The sequence below is a fragment of the Gigantopelta aegis genome, chromosome 3 (genome assembly GCF_016097555.1).
Source record: "Gigantopelta aegis isolate Gae_Host chromosome 3, Gae_host_genome, whole genome shotgun sequence".
Taxonomy (NCBI): Eukaryota; Metazoa; Mollusca; class Gastropoda; order Neomphalida; family Peltospiridae; genus Gigantopelta; species Gigantopelta aegis.
The window spans coordinates 44,906,871-44,931,820 of record NC_054701.1 but is presented as its reverse complement, the minus strand read 5'-3'; the positions used below and the strand labels follow the sequence as shown (position 1 = coordinate 44,931,820).

Here is a 24,950-nt window from a genome sequence, read left to right as displayed (position 1 = left end):
TGTCCTGGTGATGTCGCTGTCACCACTACGCCTATATCTTCATCCCGAGGGACTGGCTTGGGAGGGATTCAGTTCTTACATGCATAAGAAGGTAATGTCTTGTTAACATGCATAAGAACATCCATTGGTAATGTCCTGGTCCTGCTGATGTCGCTGTCACCACTACGCCTATATCTTCATCCCGAGGGACTGGCTTGGGAGGGATTCAGTGCTTACATGCATAAGAAGGTAATGTCTTGTTACAATGCTTTAATAAGACACATATTTGAATTAACATCCATTGGGGACATTATGTGTCATTGGTCCTGCTGATGTCGCTGTCACCACTACGCCTATATCTTCATCCCGAGGGACTGGCTTGGGAGGGATTCAGTTCTTACATGCATAAGAAGGTAATGTCTTGTTACAATGCTTTAATAAGACACATATTTGAATTAACATCCATTGGGGACATTATGTGTCATTGGTCCTGCTGATGTCGCTGTCATCACTATGCTTGTACAGTGAAACCCCTCTAAATCGGACACCCTTGGGACCAATAAAAGTGTCCGGTATTAAGAGAGATCCGGTTTAGAGAGGTTAAGTTCTGTACTGGTTTTTAAAAAGGGACTCTGTAAAATGTCCTGTTTTGAGGAAATTCCAGAGTACAGAGGGTCCAGTCTTGAGAGGTTTCACTGTATCTTCATCCTAAAGGACTGGCATAGGAGAGGTTTGGTGCATACATGCACAAGAAGGTAATGTCTTGTTAATGCTTTAATAAGGTTCCTATATTTGAATTCACATTCATTGGAGGTATTGTGCATTGTCGGCCCTGGTAATGTCACTGGATGGCACTTTATTGGAGGGGTTGGGGAGTGAAACAATTTTATCTGAAAATTGTAAGAGAGTTCTGATTTGTGATTAAGCACTATAATAGTAGTATAAAATAAAACAAAGGTTAGTGAAATCTGGCTCACACATAAAATTATTAGCTAGATACATGTATATATAGTAATAAATAATCCACATCAATAAATAAAAATGCCCAAAGACTTGCTTTTCACCATTCACCCACTCCACCGACCCAAAAAAAAAAAAAAAAATAAACAAACAAAAATGGGTCTTTGTGTAAAAAAATACGTATGCCTGTCATAACTGGTTCACTTGTATTTCCATCTCAAAGGATTTGCATAGAAAGGATTTAATATCTGTATACAGAGTTAGCTGCAGTAATGTAATATTTCAGCAGTAATGTACTGTACAAGCATTCACTGGAGAATTGTGTTTTTGAACTCTGCTATGAGCGGTTTTCTGTGAGCTGCAGTCAAGCAATGAAAGCTTGTTGCTAACCTGTCATTACCACTTTTGTACATAAATGCAGATGCTTTTAGACATTGATGTATTAAATTGAGTCTATAATGAAAGCTAAACAAATAAAATGTACATAAAACAAAATGGCTTTGGGGCTACAGCCATGGATTATACATGTGTTGTACGACTTCCCCATGGATTTAGATACCCGTTGCATGTTTTATACCACTGCCTTTGAAAACACAACCATCATTAACATGGAACTACACAGGTATTCATAACCTGTTGTACTCTATAATCAAGGAAAGGAAATAGATGTTTAATGACACCCTAAAACATTTAAACTATTGGTTATTTTAAATAGTTATCATATGGTTATGTCAACATATGGTCCTAGAGTATGAGAGGAAGGAAGGAAGGAAGGAAATGTTTTATTTAACGACGCACTCAACACATTTTATTTACGGTTACATGGCATCAGACATATGGTTACAGACAACACAGATATTGAGAGAGGAAACCCACTGTCGCCACTTCATGGGCTACTCTTTTTCGATTAGCTGCAAGGGATCTTTTATATGCACCATCCCACAGACAGTGTAGTACATATCACAACCTTTGATATACCAGTCGTGCTGCACTGGCTGGAAAGAGAAATAGCCTAATGGGCCCACCGACGGGAATCAATCCCAGACTGATCGCGCATCGAGCATGCGCTTTACCACTAGGCTACATATGAGAGGAAGTTCACTGACACCACGTAGGCTATTCCTACCAAACCACAGCAATTGATCTTTTATAAGTATTTTTCATAATCACATGCCTTGACTTTGCTGTGTACACCAGTGGAGATTAGAAACAGAACTGAATACATCAAGAGGAATCAATCATACAACCCTCTGTTTGTCTGCAAATTCTTTTTTACAGCAAGGCAGAAAATACAATTGCTCTGTAAGTGAACTACAGTGGACCCTGTCCAAACTGGGGGTTGGGCTGGGGGTGGAATCTAGCTCAGTCAGCAGAGTGCCCACCTTAGTTGTTTGGGTAAAAGGATCAAACCCCCACAATGGACCCATTTTTGGGTGTTTTTTCCACCCATCCCAACCAGTTCTCCATGACTGATATATCAAAGGCTGTGGTATATGCTGTCCTGTCTGTGGGAAAGTGCATATAAAAGATATCTTTCTGTTAATGGAAAAGTGTCAAATTTAACCAACGTGTAGCTAATAATTAATAAATCATGTGCTCTAGTGGTGATGTTAAACAAATAAAACCCTAAATTTCACTGTCAAAACATATCTTGGTAACTCGGAGTTCAGCATGGTTACAGAGTCTCATTCAGTGTCTCATTCAGTGACAATAGCTTGGCTAAAATCGGTCTAATTTGCAACTCTATGTATATTGGAAGTGGCAAAAAGTGCTAGTTAATATGCACAGAATTAATGAATGCTTAGCAACACCCGAGTATTTTTGTGCTCGGGTGGCATTAAACATTTATTCACTCAGTCGGTAGAGCGCCTGCCTGAGGTGCTCTCATCAAAGGATTGAACCACTTCAGTGAACCCAGATTTTGTCCGTCCCAACCAGTGCACCATGACTGGTATATCAAAGACCATGCTGTCCTGTCTGGGAGAAAGTGCATACGCAAGATCCCTTGCTGCTAATGGAAAAATTTAGCAGGTTAAGACTACAAGTAAAAAATTACCAAATGTTTGATAGCCAATAGCCGATGATTAAATTTTGTTAAAGTTTGTTTTGTTTAATGACACCACTGGAGCACATTGATTAATTAATCATCATCAGCTATTGGATGTCAAACATTTGGTAATTCTGACTCGTAGTCATCAGAGGAAACCCGCTACATTTCTTCTAATAGCCGATGATTAATAAGTCAATGTGCTTTTGTGGTGAAAATAGCGTGGCTAAAATCTGTCTAATCTGCAAGTCTTATGTATATTGGTTCTTTTTTTCTTTTTTTCCACTTGAATCTGGTTTAGACAGAGCCCATTGTATATTCTTTTATCAGTGAACTATATTCTTTCAGCCCCAGAGAAGTGTAACTGTTCAAGAGTTTCAGCAGTTGATTGCCGACACAGGAGGTCAGGACATATCATCTGCAGCAATGGCTCAGTTAGAGGAGGCAATTGTTAGAGCCATGTTTATGTTGGAGTCAACCGCCAACCAGAGAAAAACTGGAAACAAGTACGAATATATGATTAAATGTCTGCACACGTGCTCACGCGCGCGCGCGCGCACACACACACACACACACACAGACACACACACATACACAGACACACATACACAGACACACACACAGGACACGACATGACATGAAAAAATATAATAGATAACACATTTCATAAAATAACATGGATATTTTTTCATACTTTTTTTAATTGGATATTTTTGTAAATTATATGCATATTAGACCTATGCAAATAACCTTGGCCATGGAACGATAATCAGGGTTGTTGGAGGTTTATTTTAATTTGTCATCATTTTAACTATAATGGATTAATTAGTTTTCACACACTGCCATTTTGAATTATGGTAGGCCTAGATTAATTGTGTTTCACAATAATCAATATGTAGTTACATTTGTTCAAAATGATTAAACACATGGGTTTAAAAGTCTATGAAGCTGATGTTTACATATTGCCTTATAAAAACGGACATAAATTTACAGACATAAAAGTCCAAGGTTTCCTCTAAATAGAGCATACAGAAAACGTTTTGGTAAGATTTTAGAAAAAAATAAATTTTGTATATTTTTCTCAAATAAGGCTATCTTTTTTCGCCTTCATGGCCTGTTATTTTACACACAAAAAACCACAACCATATTTCCAGATCATGTATTATCTGAAGTGGTACAATGCCAAGCATATTATATGAATATTTTGGTATAATATCTCAACTAATAAATTAGCATATATATATATATATATATAACTGTTTCAGTTACCTTTTTGCATTATAACAAACAAAAAACATTTTCTGTCTCTTATTGCAGCTGTCAAAGTTGTTTCCAACTGCTAGAAGTTACCATGGTGTTTAATACTACTTTTCATCCATTCTTACTGCAGGTGAGATTAGCTTTGTTATTGGGAAGAGTGGTCTCCCTTGATGTGTTTTAATTGTTCGAATATTCCTTTCTGTATAGTTCATTACATTGCCTGTCTATAAACTGTTCCACTGAACAATTAGAAATATATTTTTGTTTATAATAAAGCTAATTTTGATCATTTTTAATTCTTTACAGTAAAAACAATCTTTTGAAAAATAATAATTTGGTGATGGCACCTCTATCACTTGTTACCAGTACTGTTATTGTTGTTTCAATAATCATGTCAGCAGCTGTCAGAGCAAATGTCTTACCAATTACTGTTTAATGATTTTGTCTTGCTTTTTCGTCCAGGTGAAACCTTATGCCCATAAAGGCAAAATGGCGTCCTTGAATGAATACGTTGTAAGACAGAGAATCCTGGAAGACTTGGCTGTTATGTTGGTTTCCAAGGAAACGGTTGTTGGGGATGTTGCTATGGGACTCGGAGAACTTGGTCTAACATTTCCAACTCAGGTGTGTAGGCCTACAGATTTAGTGATTAATTTGTTTATTGAAATAATATTTGATGTTATTGTGATCAATAAACGTAAAACTGTTGTCAGACAGCTGCTATGGCAGTTTATCAATATGTGATCCATTAAGACAGGTGGTTCTTTAATACAGGTCTCTGTACCATATTGAGTGACAGGATCTAGCTCAGGCTTACAAAAAAAAAAAGTATGTTTCAGGTTTCAACCTTGAAAAAAAATAGGATAGACAGGTAGGAACTTTTTTTTTCTTTTTTTAAAAATCTAATCTAACCGAGAAACCGTAATCAGCCGAGGTGTTCTGAATCTAGTTTGCTGATTGCAAAAAAATCAGGGATCATGATTTTTTTTTTCTTTCTTTTTTTTCTTAAAAAAATGTCAGGGTCACTACATAAAATTAGCTTGGTCGGGAAAGAAGAAACACACATTTTTTTTTTGAGGCCTCATTGATAGAATGCTTGTTTAAGGTTCAAAAGAGTTTTTGAAGTAATCACCTTCAGTAGTTTCATTTGAATTTCTCAATCACCCCCTCTTGTGACTGGTACATGTTTCAATATGCCATGTTAGGAGATGGACACACTATCAAAGAAGGCAAGTTAAAAATATGCTGAGGTGTCGTTACACAAATATTCTTTCTTTTCTGTATCATATTGATTCAGGTGACCAGTAAAATGTCATTTTAAGGCAGGTGGGTGCATATTAGAAGCGACATTTAAACATATTTGACTGTACCTGTTGATGTTATTAGTAAAAATAATACTCTACTAATTCAGGAATTGATTTCTTGTCACATTTAACGAGGAAGCCTTTGGTATGCATGTTAAGCTTTTCGATCAACTGGTAGTGTCCTAGAATTACTGTCTGTCTGGTGTTTGTGTTAGGAGGTGAACACGCTCCGTGATGTCTGTTTGTGGAGAATGAACAAATTAACCTGTCAAAAAGGTGCTGTTATTATCATCCATGCATGATGATAATGATCATGTGGCCTTTACTTCAGAATAATCAAAATTAGTGACTGTAAAAGTTACAATTATAAATGAAATACATTAGAATAATGAATATTAAATGTAGTAAAATATCACATTATAGTTAGAGGATATGTGCAAAAAAATTACTGAATTATGCACTTTTAATAAAAACCTGAGATTTTACACACATACCAGTACTAGACTTCATAGAGAATATTATAAAGATTGGAGGCATTCTCAATAGGACCTGTGGTGGCCATGGTGACCAATTTATACATAATTCTACATGTTGTATTATGGCCCACTGTTTCCTAATATGCTAATATCTGCTCTATTTCAGAATGGATTGTGCAATTTTGATGAAAGTTTTTGTCTATCCAATGATCAGCTTTTGTACTCGCTGGACAATCGTAGAGAATTCTTCAAAAAGGGAAATTTTATTAAGGTTGGTCTTAAAAATGTGGTATATTGGTAGGCCTACTCGGCGTAGAACCAATCATCTTTGTTCATGTTAATTTTATGGTGTAATTAAATGTGTGTATGTCTGCTAAAAGAAGACAGATGAGGAAAATTGACGAAATGTGTGTGGGGTATTTTTGTTGCATTTTTTAAATATTCCGTTGTTTTAAGAGTATATTCATCATGTTGACATATTTCAGCTCAAGTGTATATGTGAGGACTGAAATGTTTAACCTGTTAACCTGTTATTTTCTATTTATTCATATTTCCATTATGAAAACTACTTATATTTTTTATTTACAATTGCATCTTAATTAAGCCGTCTTCTTAAAATAATGTAATGGCTATCATTTGAGTTGAAGTTCACATGGGAAAACGGAAACATTTTGAAAATTAAAATGTGTCATTTAAACATGGCAGAAATCTACTACAGTTATTTTCCAACAAAATAACAGTCATTACATTTGCCTAATTGAAAAAAAAAAAATTTACTAACTGTTTCTAAAAGTTGCAATTGGTGAATTTGAAAAGTGATAAAATGAGTCTTGATAATTCTACCTTTGTTGTGTGTTCATAACTGTCCAATAATGGGTGAGGTGGGGTTTTTTCAACTCTTCATCTCACTTGTAGCTTTATCCATCCACGTCTGCAGTGAAGTATACGAGTCTTCTCCAGACGATGTATCCCGTATCTAGGGGCGTGACAGGACTAGCTGCCACGCCTGCACAAACCGGTGGCCACACAACATCAACAGCTGATCTACATTCCTACCTTCTTAGTCTGGAGAGTTTCTATGCTGATCTCGACAAAGAAGACACAGTACTGTCATATGATGACATGAACATTCCGATGTGAGTTTGTAAAGTTTGGATTATAACTTTGTGTAAAATAAAAAAAAAATAAAAAAAATGCCAATGTGTGAAAGAAATTATGCATGTAGGGTCTAGATTGGTGAGTGATGTTTTTATGGGGATACTCCCCTGGAAATTACATTGAAAAAAGAGAGAAAAAAATTTGAATGTGGAGTTCATCCCAAACCCATCCTTCTGCACACATGCCTGAAAAAAATCTGTTCTTTGTTGTTTACCATTGAAGACATTCGTAAAACTGAACATGTTACATATCTATACTCTAACCATGTACTGGTACAGATCAAGTATAACTTTCATAGCGATTTATCCTCTCTTTTTAATTTATTTTTTACAAAGTTATGGCCCTTGAATTTAGGAGATACAAAAAAAAAAAAAAAGGTTTTAGGCCCGGTAGGGGACATGTATTGCTTTATCAGTACACTGCACACAACAATAAGTGCATAAAAGATTTATTTCAGTAGTTACATGAGTCTACTCTACAGCACATACTTACAGCTATTCGAAAATATTGGATTGAAGCGTTTACAAACACAGGAGCATTCCTTGAAGTGATTTTAACACACACATAAAAGTAATGATATTGCAGAGATGCCAACTATTATGAATTTGGCAGAATCATTATGAATTTAAATTACAATTGTCTTGTTCGAAATTTCAATTTAAAAAAAAACAAATCATAATTTCGCGTATTTGGTGTTGAATCGTATTTTGGAAGGCACAAATGTTAACACCGGAGAAATGGAACTTTATCCCTCTTCACCGTCAACAGTCATAGATTGGTTTCCTGCCTTGTTCTTTTAAACTTATGGATTATAGCAAGCATAGTGATATAGAATAAAACAGTAGCAATCGGTCTTCCAAATAGCCCCGATGTTTGCCAATTGGGTACGGCCTTGAACTTGACTTTACCAAAATGTCGAAAAAAGCACTCCTGAGCCATCACTGATAACATTCCTATTTTGGGGGTGGTGGGATTCCTATTTTTGAAGGCCTGGATTCCTATGACACTCCAACTAGGGTTGGCATCTCTGATATGGTGTATTTGATGCACCAGTGATTTTCTTCATTAATTAATGATATTGGTTAATATACACCAAAAGACTACATAAAAGTAAACATTTAATCTGCATATTGCACTATCCTCTGTGACACAAGTTGAAGGCCTTGTGAATATTTACAAAATGAATGCGCAATTAATCTTAGTAATGCTTGATTCATAGACAATTTTTGGGAGATATTTTTCAAACTTAATACATGTAAAAAATATTCTTGAGACAAGGATTAATATCAGTGGCTTGATTATGCAGCTACATGTTTTGAGTATATAACCCTATTTATTTTACAAATGCAGAAGTTTACTCCCGTTAATTTTTAAACTTATATCTGCTTAATACATTCTCTTTTTTATTTTGTCAGTGATTTTGAAGTCGTCCCAAATATCAACAGTTCCAGTTTGCATAATTCAAAACGCCAGAGTATTTCTCATGTACCAGGTAAGCCTGATTGAATGTATAGTTTAACGAGACAATCTGATTACAAAATATTATTTTGTCAAACATACAGAGACGATTGCATTGTTAAACAGGTTACAATTGTTGATGTATAAATAAGTTGAAAAGACATGTGATATGTTGTTCAGGTTAATCAGAATAACAAAACTGTTAGAACAGTTTTAGCTGTGTCTCTATAGCAGAACAGCACAAGAATATTGCAGCAAAATCATAACAATATTGAAGAATGAAAATGTATAATTTTTCTCCACGAGTTAATAAATCAATAATCAATAAATAATGTAATGTAATGTTATAGCTGAAAAAAGAAGTGTTTTATTTAACGACGCACTCAACACATTTTATTTACGGTTATATGGCGTCAGACATATGGTTAAGGACCACACAGATTTTGAGAGGAAACCTGCTGTTGCCACTACATGGGCTACTCTTCCGATTGGCAGCAAGGGATCTTTTATTTGCGCTTCCCACAGGCAGGATAGCACAAACCATGGCCTTTGTTGAACCAGTTATGGATCACTGGTCGGTGCAAGTGGTTTACACCTACCCATTGAGCCTTGCGGAGCACTCACTCAGGGTTTGGAGTCGGTATCTGGATTAAAAATCTCATGCCTTGACTGGGATCCGAACCCAGTACCTACCAGCCTGTAGACCGATGGCCTGCCACGACGCCACCGAGGCCGGTCTGTTATAGCTGAAAGCTGAAACATAGAAATAATATACAGTGAAACACCTCTAAAGTGGACACTCATGGGATCAAGTAAAATGTCTGGTTTTGAGAGGTTCTGTTCTATACTGACATTTGAAACAGGATCATGAAAAATATCTGGTTTACAGGGAGAGGGTCCAGTTTTGTGGGGTTTCATTACAACCATCCCTTAAAAAAAAGGGCCAGATGTCAGGAATTAATGTGCTTATATAAATTTAATGTTCAAGCACGTTAAAAAAAAGGAAAAAGAGGTCCAGGTGATCATTTGACTGGCAGTGGTTGCCCTTGACACAGATATCACAATAGCTGATGACATATTTTAGTTTGTAATATGTTTGCATGAATAGCAGTGAGTGAACTAATGTGAAAGCATTTCTTATTTGACTAAAGCTGAGTTTTCAGAGAAGACTTGTAAGAGCTGTCCCAGAATTGATGACATGGTGGGTGGGGGGAGACTTTAAAGTAATTATTAGTTTTTGTTTGGTGGGTCTGCTGTAATTTAAGTCCTCTACCAGTTCAACTGGAGGGAACTATAGGTTTTATCTCTGTTTGTCTGTCTGTCCATCCGTCCGTCCGTCTGTCCCACATACAGTTTTCCTGATTTTTTTCTCTCAAGATATTGAGCTGAAATGTTTTGTATAGCTTTATCATAACAGATAAAGTTTGACCTACATAGTGATTTACTCATGTTTCATAGAGTTATGGCCCTTGAATTTAGGAAATACCCCCCCCCCCCCCAAAAAAAAATAATCCAGACTTTTTGTTTTGGGGGGAATGCCTCAAGATATTGAGCTGAAATTGTGTGTATAGCTTTAACATGCACTGATACAGATCAAGTTTGAATTTCATGACGATTTAGCCATTTTCACAGAGTTTACATATGGCCCTTGAACTTTTGAGATTGGAAAATGTGTTGGGGCCTGTTAGGGGACATTTATAGCTTTAGCTCTCAGAATGCTTGGTTTCTCTGTGGTTTAAATACAATTTTATTTTGTGAGTAGTAGGTGCACAAAAAGATATTGACTCCCACTCATCCCATGTGATCAATTCTTGAATAGTCCTAAGAATGTAATTTCTTGTAATTTGTGTAGATTGTATTCCAGCATTTCTAGCTGATTATGTATTTTTAAGATGACATTTAAATATGTAATGTTTAAACATCTTTTTTTTCTCTTTTTCTTTTTTGATTATCAGGGCAAATAAAAGTTCACTGTGATAAAGGTAAGACACTTTTTTTTCTAATTTTAATGACATTCAACACTTATGTATGTTTGTGGGGTTTTTTTAAATGAATTTAATTAAAATAAGATTAGTAAGTTTTAATCATACATGTGTAATATGGCAGTATGCGCTCGAGAGATATTAAACTACTGATCAAATCAGATTGACTTGACCTAAAAAAACAAGAGGTATATATTAGTTAAATCAACCAATTAAACTGCCATCATAACTAATAATGATACACAAACTAAATTCAAACCAATGTGCCAATACCAAAAGGAATAGAATGTAGTTGACTGGGATCATATTTTATTTATTGCTTTGATTGTGTATGCTTGAATGACCTTGGTGGACTCAACCAGTGCCCCATGACTGGTATATCAAATTCATGGTATGTGCTGACCTTTCTGTGGGGAAGTGCGTATAAAAGATCCTTGCTGCTAATTGAAAACAATATATTGTGGATTTTCTCTAAGATGTCAGAATTAATAAATCAATGCACTCAAATGGTATTGCTAAACCAAAAAAAACTTTAACTTTGATTAAACCTATGTCAATGAGGAATAACAAACAATAAATTCAGTAAAAAGTAAACTAAACTTACAATGACACCTACTATAAGTGTTAAGTTGTTCCCCTTGACTACCCTTAATTGAATTTGCCTGACTATCTCCCATCACAGCCTGTATTTTCCATTTCAACCAGTGCTTCATATATATATATATATATATATATATATATATATATATATATATATATACACATGTATGTATGTGGTATATTATGTATTGGCATGTTAAGTTTCATTTTATTACATGTATATAAAATTAAAAGTTTATTTTGTTTAATGACGCAACTAGAGCACATTGATTTATTGATCATCAGCTGTTGGATGTCAAACAGTTGGTAATTTCGACATATATAGTCACTATATTTTTCCATTAGTTATATGGGATCTTTGATATACCAGTTATATGGGATCTTTGATATACCAGTTGTGGTGCACTGGCTGGAACAAGAAATGGGACCCACTGACTGGAATCGATCCCAAACCAAGCAAGCGCTTTACCACTGGGCTACGTCCCGCCCCCATATAACATTAAAAACATTGTTACAGATTCATTTATACTTTGCAGGTATCATTTTTATTTAAATGATTTTGTTGGAGTTAATGTTTTTTACTCTTGCACTTTCAGATCCTGCCAGTATGCCATACCTGAAGAATCTTTACATTAACCCAAAGTCGACCCTTAGTCCCGAGTTCTCTCCCTTTATGACAGAGTACCACATCACTGTGGATTATGATGTTTTACATATTGCTGTGTGGGCATTTGCTAAAAGCTGTTCATCTCAAGCAAGGATGGAAGATAAGCATGGAGTTAGCAGGTGAGTGAAGTTTATCGGTTAACCTTATTATGTATGAAAATAATGATTATTATATGGGCATCAGTGGCGGATCTAAGGGCCTCCTACATTTTGTGACATATATATATATATATATATATATATATATATATATATATATATATATATATATATATATATATATATATACATTTTTTACATTGGAGAAACCAAGAAATTGCTTCAGGAATGTTTATGGCCTTCGGCCACATGTCATTGGGACCCCCCTAAATGGATTTTCTGGATCTGCCACTGGGTATGTGTGTAATAAAAACAATTACGAAATTACTTTGTATTGGTTTTGATAAATTATGTTCTGATTATTCATCCTGCTATATTTAGGGTTTAAGCTCAACTCCCAAAAATTGTGTTTAGTTTAATATTAATTGTTTCATGTTTAACTCCCATTTCTCACAAATACCCACGGTAAAATTACCAACTCTGAAAACAAGAATTCCATGCAATTGTGTCTCAAACAGGTGAGGCACTGTGATGGAACAAAATTAAAAGTTTGTTTTGTTTAACAACACCACTAGAGCACATTGATTTTTGTTAATCATCAGCTATTTATCCATTTCTAAATCAATGAAACTTCATTTATAGTTACATCTATGAAGATTCATCTCGATGCATACCATATTGTTCCTATTTGTAGCGCCCCCTCTAATATAAGCACCCCCTATGATCACGAGAAATGTATCATGAAACGGTACCCGTAAAATAGTAAAACTGGCTTACCTGCAATGATTATAATCGGTAAACAAATAAAATCCAAACAGGTGAAGCACTACGACACTAGTATGGACGAACAGTATGTCACACATGTCGTTTATCAAATGCATGTCGCTGTTATCTGCACGGAAAATGAACGCACGACACTCCGTTAACACTGTTCAAAACCGGAAGTACAAACATACCAGTAGGTATTTACACCGACACCGTAACACCATTTTAAAAATGGGTAAATTAAAAAAATATATATATTCAGACTGGGTGACAAAATGAAGTGGGCAAGTATGAGGGGTCTCAATCACACACCCCTCCCCCACCCCACTTTCAAATACACTCCGCAGGCCCTATATGCCTACGTGCACAGTACCATGTATTTCGATAAATCAGCTGACAATGTACGGTACGCTACGTCATTTCAACAAGAAAACGTCACTGGTGGAGTGACTCGGCGGCAAAGCTTTTGATGTCTCAGTGAGCCAGACGCATTGACAGTTTGATACGAGGATTTTTCACACGTATTACGAAACGTGTTCTAGTACTCTAATTAGCGCACCCCCTTTGTGTTTTGCATCGCGCCCGGGCGCTACAAATAGGAACAATACAGTATTTCTGAAAATTTAAATTTATTAAATTAAAATTTTAATTGAATTTGTTTAACTAATTGTTTTTCTCCATTTGTTTATTAAGTCTTTTGGTTTTTAGATGACCATCTATGGATACAATATCAGTAACTATGGTAGGCGACACATTTAATTGCATGGAATTCTTGTTTTCAGAGTTGGTAATTTTACCGTGGGTATTGGTGAGAACCGAATCAGCGTGGTAGTGGTTGACATGAGCTACGCGGAGCCATGGGTGCTGAACACGTACACACTGGTGATACAGAGACTCGCACCAGACTACCAGCTGACCTCATTGCTGCCGGGACTTCCACACCAGGTCTGCAGTCTCAAACAGGTGAGGCACTGTGATGGAACAAAATTAAAAGTTTGTTTTGTTTAACAACACCACTAGAGCACATTGATTTTTGTTAATCATCAGCTATTGAATGTCAAACATTTGGTAATTTTGACATATAGTGTTAGAAGAGGAAACCTGCTACATTTTGCCATTAGAAGCAAAGGATGTTTTATATGCACTTTCACACAGACAGGATACCAGTCATGGTGCACTAGCTGGAACGAGAAATAGCCCAACGGGCCCAATGACGGGGATCGATCCCAAACCAACCACACATCAAGCAAACGCTTTACCACTGGGCCGGTGACTGGATATTGCATATACGTTTTTAAATAATGTCACTGTGCATCTTAAAATAACACAATAGCAATAAACTGGGTGCGTGATGTTTCCATTTTACGGATGCTGCAAAAGTTCTAATGCAAAATGTTTTTTGTTTGACCATTACCAGTACTAATGCAGCCGACTAATGTTTTTAAATTTTGTACAGCCAAACAAAATAATATGTGTGGTTCTGATTACATAAGAGGCATTGTATGAACAAAACATTAAATACTGAAATGTTTTATATTAAGATAAAAGTGTTTGATATAAAGCAAAATACTTAAACATCATGACAAACAGAATCTTTAAATGGAAATGTTTTTATATTGATATGTCTTGATTGACATTGAACAATAAAACAATGAACATAAAAATACTCACACCAAAAAACATTTTTCCATGAATGTTTCCCTGTATGCTCCGACATGCTGTTCAATGTTTTCAACTTTAGGTCGTATAAAATATTCAGCTTGGGTCTGAGACTTTCATGGGTTTATTTTGTTTGTGGTAAAATAGACAAAGAAATGAATGATATACATTGTAGAGTATGCTGTCATTTAAGATCCAAAGTGTAATATATTTTTTATATAGTGTAATATATTTAACAGTACTATAATCTACGAACATATTCTTCGTACACATTTCTAGTTTCTGTTTTGTTATTTTCTAGAATTTCAAAACATGACTGATAAATATCAAACTGAATGCAATTTAATTCTCAATTGAATATTATGCAAAAGTTAAACTAAAAATCCTCTTGTTGGTGACATCAATTTAGACTCGGGTCGGTCGGCAATTTTAATTTTTGGAGGGTGATTTTCTATAAAAACGTTATGGTCACACAGTTTTTTTTAGGCATGGTCGGATAATTGGAACCACAACTATTATTTTGTTTGGCCTAATTACAAAATTGTACTATTAACCAAATATGGATTTTGAGTGAAATTATAGTAAGATAGGTTATATTTAATGTGTACCAAGCCAAAACAAGGGTGCAAAACGTGACTGTTGTCGACCTTAAGTCATGGGGCACATGGTTGGGATGGGTTGGGGGAAACAGACAATGGATGCACCAAAGGTATATTAGTCTTACACCTGATGATTTATCCATTATGCCACCGAGGCTGGTGTATTTCACATTGAATGATCTTATATTGATAAATAAAAACTATGATATGGTGCCTACAACAAATGTAATGTTTCATTTTCTACAGGACTGTGCTCTGCGGTTTGCACCACGAGAGTCGTGTGGTCTGCAGGTTATTGGTCCTACTGTCAGCTGGTCCAAGTTCCTAGAGAAATCCTCCTCATTACCACAGTGTCGGGCAGGAGATGAATCAGGTGAGGTTATAACAATCACTTACATGTATGTTTAATTATGTGAGATTTTTTTTTTTTTAAAAGGACACACAAGGTGATAGAAATTTCAGTTCCATTGTACAGACATGACAATCTACCAATTTCCATAGAAATTCATGAATCCACATATTTTGAAGTCATCTGAAAACATCCAAGTTGTCTGGGTTCATCTTGTGATGAGTTGTAAAGACATTGACAGTTTCTGTGGGACATTGTCCCTGTGATCCTTCCTCACTCTGAACGAGCCCTCAAGATCTTGTGCTAGATACCTCACTCTGAACGAGCCCTCAAGATCTTGTGCTACATACCTCACTCTAAACGAGCACTCAAGGCCTTGTGCTAGATACCTCACTCTGAACGAGCCCTCAAGATCTTGTGCTAGATACCTCGCCTAGAATGAGCCCTCAAGGCCTTGTGCTAGATACCTCACTCTGAATGAGCCCTCAAGATCTTGTGCTAGATACCTCACTCTGAATGAGCCCTCAAGGCCTTGTGCTAGATACCTCACTCTGAATGAGCCCTCAAGATCTTGTGCTAGATACCTCACTCTGAACGAGCCCTCAAGATCTTGTGCTAGATACCTCGCCTAGAATGAGCCCTCAAGGCCTTGTGCTAGATACCTCACTCTGAATGAGCCCTCAAGATCTTGTGCTAGATACCTCACTCTGAATGAGCCCTCAAGGCCCTGTGCTAGATACCTCGCTCTGAACGAGCCCTCAAGGCCCTGTGCTAGATACCTCACTCTGAACGAGCCCTCAAGGCCTTGTACTAGATACTTCACTCTGAACAAGCCCTCAATGCCCTGTGCTAAATACCTCTCTGAACGAGTCCTCAAGGCCCTGTGCTAGATACCTCACTCTGAACGAGCCCTCAAGATCTTGTGCTAGATACCTCACCTAGAATGAGCCCTCAAGGCCTTGTGCTAGATACCTCTCTGAACGAGCCCTCAAGATCTTGTGCTAGATACCTCACCTAGAATGAGCCCTCAAGGCCTTGTGCTAGATACCTCACTCTGAATGAGCCCTCAAGATCTTGTGCTAGATACCTCACTCTGAACGAGCCCTCAAGGCCTTGTGCTAGATACCTCACTCTGAACGAGCCCTCAAGGCCCTGTGCTAGATACCTCACTCTGAACGAGCCCTCAAGGCCTTATGCTAGATACCTCGCTCTGAATGAGCCCTCAAGGCCTTGTGCTAGATACCTCGATACTCTGAACGAGCCCTCAAGGCCCTGTGAACAGCCCTCAATGCCCTGTGCTAGATACCTCACTCTGAACGAGTCCTCAAGGCCCTGTGCTAGATACCTCACTCTGAACGAGCCCTCAAGATCTTGTGCTAGATACCTCACCTAGAATGAGCCCTCAAGGCCTTGTGCTAGATACCTCACTCTGAACGAGCCCTCAAGATCTTGTGCTAGATACCTCTCTGAACAAGTCCTCAAGGCCCTGTGCTAGATACCTCACTCTGAATGAGCCCTCAAGGCCTTGTGCTAGATACCTCACTCTGAACGAGCCCTCAAGGCCCGAGTCCTCAAGGCCCTGTGCTAGATACCTCACTCTGAACGAGCCCTCAAGGCCTTGTACTAGATACCTCATTCTGAACGAGCCCTCAAGGCCTTGTACTAGATTTCCCAGTGCATTTCCTTGCTTGCCATTGACATGTCTGATTATAAATTTTATTTTATTTCATTATTTTACTGAACTTCATTTATAATGTAATCTATTTCATTTTTCAGGCAAATGGTATGTTCCATGCAAGAGTTGTACAGATACCCACAGTTGCTATTGGCAGCAAGCTATATGGCAACCAGATGGATGTCGGTATCAATGGCTGCCAAGGGGAAAAGTTAAACAGTGTTTTGCTGGCAAAAAGGTATATAAACTTTGACAATTCTGTTGTACATAAAACACAATTCTCTTCTTAGAATTTGCTGTCCCAGTTACCTAGAATTTAATTTGAAAGTACCAGAGAGTAGAGGTAGTCTTTACAACTTCGTAACTGGTGGAATGAATAAAACATAATCCTAAATTTAGTTTGTGCCAAGCCCTATGCTTATAATAGCTTGAAGTCGACACTTGAGGTTTTAAGAATGTCTTGCCCATACAAATAAAAAGTAACGTTTGGAGTCTTGTTTAAAAGCAGTGTGTGGACTTACGTTTTATGAGCAGGGGCTTTGTACCTGAAAACCATCATGCTTTAGTTTTGGGGGGTGTGTTGTAAAAGTGAATGCACTGATGTCTGAGAAGACTAACTCTCCTCTGTGATAGTTACTTGTTGTACAGTGGCAAGTCCAGAAAATCCATTTAAGGGCCCCAATGACATGTGGCCAAAAACAACAAACATTCCCAAAGGGATTCCTCGGATTCTCCAATATACATTTTTTAAAAAGAGCAAAATGTGTGGTGGGGGGGGGGGGGGGGGGAGACCAGGCCCTTGGGGCACCCTTGGATTTGCCACTGATAGAGAAACATCTGTAATGACACTCTTTTTTTTCAAACATATGACACAGGTTTATGGGCAAAAAACAAGCATAAAAGACGCATTGCTGCCAACTGAAAAGTGTAGCTAATATGAAATTCTCTCACATCTTTGACCATAATCGGCTAATATGAACTCCTCTCATACAATTCTGGCCATGATCTGTAGTAAAATATTCTATTAATATTTTCATTTTAAGTACATATATACAGTATATATATTGTATATTTTTCTTTTAAGGTTTTATTTATTGGTGATTCCACCAACCGCGGGATCCTGCACTACATCATGGAGCAGGTGAACGGGTCGTTACACGAGTGGGACAAGACGCACCACCTGCGTGTGTACTCCATGCTCAACCACAATCACACCGCCTTCAGCTTTGCATATTACCCACAGTTCTGGTTACCCGCAGAACATAGGCCAGTCCTCGACAAAGCTTTGTATCAGCTGATCAAGAAGTAAGAATACTTTAAAAGTACAGTCAAACTTTAGATGTATTGCTAATTTGTTTCTTCAATCTGTTTCAATATATAGCAAGATTTTATAATTGGAGTTTAAAATTAGTCCTAAAAGTTCAAATCAAATTCAAATTTCATTTCAATTTATTTTTGGGCTTACATCCAATTAAGGTTCAAGCACACTGTCCTGGGCACACACCTCAGCTATCTGGGCTGTCTGTTCAGGACAGTGGGTTAATTGTTAGTTGTTGGTGGTTAGTGAGAGAAACGAGGATGTAGTGGTCTTACACCAACCCATTGAGTCCTTAAAGCCCTGGTTGGGAGCCGGTACCGGGCTGAGAACCCAGTATCTACCGTATATCTTCGCCTGTAAGTCGATCTCGGCTATAAGTCGAGTCCCTAATTTCAAGCCCTGAAAACGTATTTTTTTATTGACCCGTTTATAAGTCGACCCATGAAAAACTACTTATAAATATTGAAATATTTCTTATTTTCAGCACATGAGAACAATAATATTTGAACAAAAGAAAATTATTTTACAAACTTCGGTTTTCACGTTTTGTACATCGCAATATAATCAGACTATTCCAATCAAACTCATTATTACATAGCATCAAAACGAAATATTCCCTTAGTAGAGAGTGAAAGCTGTTTGACTGTTACTGTATAGTACTGTACAGATGGTTTTGTGCACAGACAACAACTTTATTTATAAACACTGACAACAGATCACTACGATAAAACTGAAAGTATCACGTTTTGCCGCCATATTAATACATGTAAGGAGGATAACTCTGGAAAGTACACTGGTTTTGTACCAAATGATGTGTGTCCCTATTGCTCTAGATAGTGAACTGCAGAGATCAGTCTATTTTAAGGGAAAGCTCAGTAATATTCATGAAGTTAATCACCGCCAAAACATTGTTTGAACAACCATTAATGCCAGTGACCAGATTTCAAAATAAACTCAGGCAACAGGTAGTTAGTATTGTTTACATTTTTACTATTAGTGATGACTGTTAATTTAACTAAGTGGACTGTTGTCTTGGCATGTGAGTGAGATCGTACGCCTTTTCGAATAACCAAAACCGTTCTAATGCTCAAAAAAATAGGTTATAAAAAATAAATGTGTCAAATTAACATATTTGAGTATAAATACATGGCATACTTCAACAATAAAACTTGTAAAATAATCCCCAAAACTAATATTTTTTGGTGAAATTATTTTACCCTCTTATAAGTCGACCCCCCAAGTTATAAAATAATTTTTGGGTGAAAAAAATTTGACTTATAGGCGAAGATATACGGTACCAGCCTTATATTCAATGGTTTAACCACAACATCACTGAGGCTGGTAAATTCAAGTTGCTTTTTCTCTTATTCCTTGCATAACCTAGTTTATTTATATGAATGTGATCATTATGACAAAGGAAACTTAATTATGTATTGATTTTGTATTTATAATGTTGTTTGACAAAACCTTTATGACAAGATATGGCATCACAGGTATGAAGTGATGTAAATTCACACGTGAATATTGCAACAACAAAAATTATATATCAAAGGAAGTGTTTCAACTGATTCAACAATTTCACTGGATAATAATTGTTTATAAACCAATCATAAATTGTAAGAAAGGTATATTTTCTAGAGTTGACATCAGCTCTTTAACAGTCTAGAATTGTTTTAAACACCACCTCTGTTTGTCTACAGGAATAAACCACTGCAGAACAACAGTAACACAGTGTTAGTTGTAGGTGGCGTACACTGGCTGGCTAAACACCACATTGACGTGGTTCTCAAGGCTCTTAACAGGCAAGTGGATTTCAAATTATTTTCAGCTATTACGAATTATAAAATGGCAGCCAATAGAGGAAGTTATCTTGGGAGTCCCTTGTTTTTTTTAAATGACCCAACTATGTCATAGAACATCTGTTGCCATTTGGTATCAAGACTAACTCGGGGTCAGCAGAAATTTTTGCCAAATCATCTACTAAATTTCAAAAATTGCAGAAACTTAGTTATTTCATGAAATTTATTTCGCCAAATTAAAATAAAATTCCCCAATTGTTTTTTAAATTTGCAGTTGGTGAATATGGAGAGTGCCAGAGCTAGCCCTGGGTATGAGTAGTCTGTCCAATGGCAGGGGGTTTCTTCTCTTATACTTTAGACAAAGTGTTGAAATATTCATTTGTTAAGACACCAAACGTCTAAAATGTGCTGATACGTCTTTACTCAAACATTCCTTTCCATTCCTCTCTTTTGATCATTGGCTTTGTTCAGTAATTGCCATTTCAAATACTGTTGATAATTTACCATTGTAAATATAATTCTACCATGATAACTGCCCATGGTAAATATTCCATACTTATGTGGTAATTTAAAAAAATTATCTTTATTTCAGGGAGGGTTTAACTGGAATCCGTCTGGTGGTGAAAGGTTTAGGTTCTGGCTTCCATCAACCTGTCAGTGGAGTCCATTGTCTGTCCAAGGTAAGTAATGTAACATGAGACATTGTTAACAGTAAAGATTTCAAGACGGGAGAAGGTGTTCACCTGGAAACACAATTTTAATATAATATAATGTTTAATATAATAGCTTCACTTAATAAAAGCTGATGGGGATTTTAGGGGTTTGAAAACCTTAATATTTATGCCGTTATAAACTAGTTTTAGTTGAGTTTTAAGGGCTTAATAGCCATAATGTTTGATGCCACCATAAATACTTTCAGTGATGGATTTAAGGGCATAAAAACATAATGTTTAATGCCTTTATAAAAAGGTTAGTTCAGCTATTAATGGTTTGAAGATATATCGGAGACATTTACACATATAGTTTAGTGTTGTTATCACATGAGCCCAGATATATTGAGGTGATGAAGTTGTCTCATAGCATAATGTTCACCAGCAGTTCATCATTAACTTTAGTTGTTTGGTTTGGTCCCTTCAACATTGCAGTAACAATGTTTGACTATAATAAATTTGACCATATGTTTAATCATTGAACACTTGGTATCATTCAATCCAAGTCAGTTGGTTTTTAACAAACAAAACTGGAAATAAACATTCTTAATATTTAACTTGCTATTGTAGAAAGATCACCAGCGCCTGTTGTCACACAACCTGGCTACCCTGAGATACGCCAAGACCAATGGATTTAGTGTCATTGATACATACAACATGACAATGGCCAGATACAAAGACTTTCTGCAGGGGAAATGTGCTTGTCATTTTCATAGGGTAAGTGTCTGAAAATAACTACAGCTTTTGGCCTGATAGAAAAAAAACAATTTGCAGGGACAAAAATGTGTTGGTCATTTTTCATTCCCACTTAGTGTGAGTGTCTGATTATGACTAAAGATTTGACAAGATAACACATACCATGTTCATATATAACACCAATTTTTCGACTTGAACCTAGTACCTACCAATCTAAAACTGATCAATATTGATGTAGGGACAGGCTTTGTTGAGCCAAATTGCTAGGAAAGTGTTCCCAAAGTGTTGGATCAAGCATGATGGTACTTCTCACATCAGATAACCTAGCAAGTGTTTCTGTATTTGGAAGAGGGGAAGGATATAACTTTGAGGTACAGGTCTTGCCTGATGTTTGATGATTTGTAGGATCAAATGTCTTAAGTGAACCCCTTTAGCTTTTTTCTGACTCCATGCTTATAGAGTCTAAGACTTTAACGTAGTGTCAGTGCCATACAAATTGCATGCAGGGCCATAACCTGATCAAAATCCGGGGGGGGGGGGGGGGGGGGGGGGCACTACTTTTTATAAACAAATGAAACACTATACAAATTAAACCTAGAGATGTCTATGCTATTTTCTAGAGTGAAAAATAAAGAAAAAAGTGAGATTCTCAGGGGGAGGGTGTGGCCCTGGCATGCATGTTACATCTTTAGAGATTGAGCCTAGACTCTAAAAGTTTTCTAAGCACGGCCCTAAGCACGGGCCCTCTTCCCAACCAGTATCCCATTAAAGAAATATTTGTATACTTTGTACTATTTGCAGGAAAGTTGTTTGAGAAAGTCGCTAGTCCTCACAGAAAATTAGGCTAGTGTTCTGTGTATTATATAATACAGTTCATGATTTCTACTTGATTTCCAGTGTTCGACAAATGTCTGAGAAAGTCACTAGTCCTCACAAAAGCTTTCACTAGTGCTCTGTGTATTACATAATACAGTTCATGATTTCTACTTGATTTCCAGTGTTCGACAAATGTCTGAGAAAGTCACTAGTCCTCACAAAAGCTTTCACTAGTGCTCTGTGTATTACATAATACAGTTCATGATTTCTACTTGATTTCCAGTGTTTGACAAATGTCTGAGAAAGTCACTAGTCCTCACAAAAGCTTTCGCTTGTGCTCTGCGCATTATATAATACAGTTCATGATTTCTACTTGATTTTCAGTGTTTGACAAATGTCTGAGAAAGTCACTAGTCCTCACAAAAGCTTTGGCTAGTGCTCTGCATATTATATAATACAGTTCATGATTTCTACTTGATTTCCAGTGTTCGACAAATGTCTGAGAAAGTCACTAGTCCTTACTGTAGTAATACAGCTGATAATTTGCACTAGCCTAGGTGGCTAGTGGATTTGTTGAATCCTTGGTATAACTTAAGTTTCCTTTTTTTGCCCTTTAGACCATCAAGTGCTGCAATAACTATACATTAGATACCCAATAACTGTAGCCTAAAATGTACATATGTATCATGAAAGATTACTTTGTTTTCTTTTCCAACAGGTGACAATGACTAAGAAAGAAAATGTTAAGAAATCTGTAGGCTCTAAGAGATTGGTCAAAGCTGTGTCCACTGGATCTGAGGCCGTCTATCACGTAGAAGGGGAGATAAATGCAGCCTACTCTGAGATGATGATTAGTCAGATCTGCAGAGGTTCCTAACAGGACCAGTCAAGTCATCTCTATCAAGGTGTGTTCTCAAACAACTGACCAAGCTGTGAAACCGAGAGCTGTGAATGAAAGATGGAATGATAAAGATTCCTGTAACACTGCATTCAGTACGAATGATTCTAAGAGAATGTCTGTGTTCTGAAACAACCATACTCTCCATGGAAATAAGAGCTGTGATTGAGAGTAGGAATGACAGAGATTTCTGTAATTTAGATTCAGCTAGAGTAATTCAGTGGATGTTTGTTCATGGACAACCAAAAAACCCAAAAAACCCCATGAAAGCAAGAGCTGTGACTGAAAGTTAGAATGATGAAGATAAGCTTGAGATTCATTTAACTGGGAATTAGTAAGAGTGATTCAGTGGCAAGTGTCTCCATACACATGTCAACTGTTTTTTATCCCAAGATATCCTGATTGGAATAATTATGGATGTCCGTTCCATCATTCATGAGATAGAAATAAATTGATAATAATTCCTCATAAATCCTAAAATAATGACATGAGTAGAATGTTTGGAAGAAGGTGCAATGTGTGGGGGTTTTTCATGGGATAGAAAGAAAATCTTTAAATCCTAACAGATGATTAGAATGTTTGAAGAAGGTGCAAATACCAAATGCGATATAGACTGACAAGAAGCAGATATCATTAGTATAGTGTACAATGTGTGTTCACAAGTCTGGCTGCATATTGATTTGTGGAGTTTAATAACAACTGGACATACTGTTTGTACTCCTAAATTACAGGAACAAATGTCCAAAAATATTTTTTTTTAAAGGATCAGAAGTAGTATGTGTGCAATGAATGTTCATATTTACACATTTGTTTGTGCTGACTGGTGGTAACCAAGCTTGAGATCCATATTTACACATTTGTTTGTGCTGACTGGTGGTAACCAAGCTTGAGATCCATATTTACACATTTATTTGTGCTGACTGGTGGTAACCAAGCATGAGATCCATACACTTAAACTACAGGAAGTGACTGTCAAAAATAGACTGGTGTGAAACCAATCATACTGGTGTATGTGCAGGGAGTGCTAACATATATTTTTGTAATCAGATAGTCATGCAATTAAACTACACAACATGACTACCCGGAGAAAACAGACTTTCCAAACAAACTACAATAAGTGACTATCCATGGATAGTAGACTAGCAAGAACCAACAGTCTATGGAAAACAAAACTAAAAGAACAAACTGTTCATGGAAAATGACTAACAAAAAACCTGACACATGTTTGAATATGTGAAATACAAAATCAAGAAGTCTTAACAATTGTACTTGATGGAAACGCATGAATAGTGCTTTTAAACAGGATGGTGTTATATCTTGGAAAGACCATGATGATGGTTTGAAGTTTAATACATTTGAAAATTAAACCATTGGATTCTGTGGATTGGTTTATTATAGGCTAACAGTATATCATTTTATGAGGTCCAAATGTTTTAATCATTTTTTTTTTTTTTTTATATGTGGATATTTGGTTAGAAAAATATTGAGATTTACCATGACAAGATAGAGGTGTGGATTTGCCTTATCAGTTTACAAGTGTTGATAAGAATGATTTGTTTTAAACATGTACAATGTAATATTGATACTGATGATGTTTTTAACAATTTTCCGAATTTTACAGCATCTGAAGATTGTGGAAATAACTTTTTGTATACAAACTATAAACCAGTGTTGTCG

The 24,950-nt window shown here is 36.5% G+C and overlaps 1 protein-coding gene across 1 annotated transcript; it reads left to right on the top strand.

The window, feature by feature from the left end:
* Positions 1 to 308: 308 nt before the first annotated feature.
* Positions 309 to 24,653, top strand: LOC121368664 (cadherin-like and PC-esterase domain-containing protein 1). The gene is made up of 17 exons (XM_041493403.1): positions 309 to 392; positions 3,335 to 3,492; positions 4,304 to 4,376; positions 4,709 to 4,870; positions 6,193 to 6,297; positions 6,942 to 7,162; positions 8,600 to 8,676; positions 10,598 to 10,624; positions 11,821 to 12,010; positions 13,537 to 13,727; positions 15,026 to 15,385; positions 17,138 to 17,274; positions 18,121 to 18,341; positions 20,055 to 20,160; positions 20,750 to 20,833; positions 21,434 to 21,580; positions 23,094 to 24,653. The coding sequence occupies exons 1-17, from the start codon at positions 312 to 314 to the stop codon at positions 23,250 to 23,252; spliced, it is 2,499 nt and encodes an 832-aa protein (XP_041349337.1). The 5' UTR covers positions 309 to 311; the 3' UTR covers positions 23,253 to 24,653.
* Positions 24,654 to 24,950: the final 297 nt, after the last annotated feature.

Coding starts and splice junctions, on each gene's coding strand:
- LOC121368664 (XM_041493403.1), top strand. CDS start 312: ATGTCGCTGTCACCACTACGCCTATATCTTCATCCCGAGGGACTGGCT. Junction 8,677..10,597: donor GAGTATTTCTCATGTACCAG/GTAAGCCTGATT, acceptor TTTGATTATCAG/GGCAAATAAAAGTTCACTGT. Junction 21,581..23,093: donor GTGCTTGTCATTTTCATAGG/GTAAGTGTCTGA, acceptor CTTTTCCAACAG/GTGACAATGACTAAGAAAGA.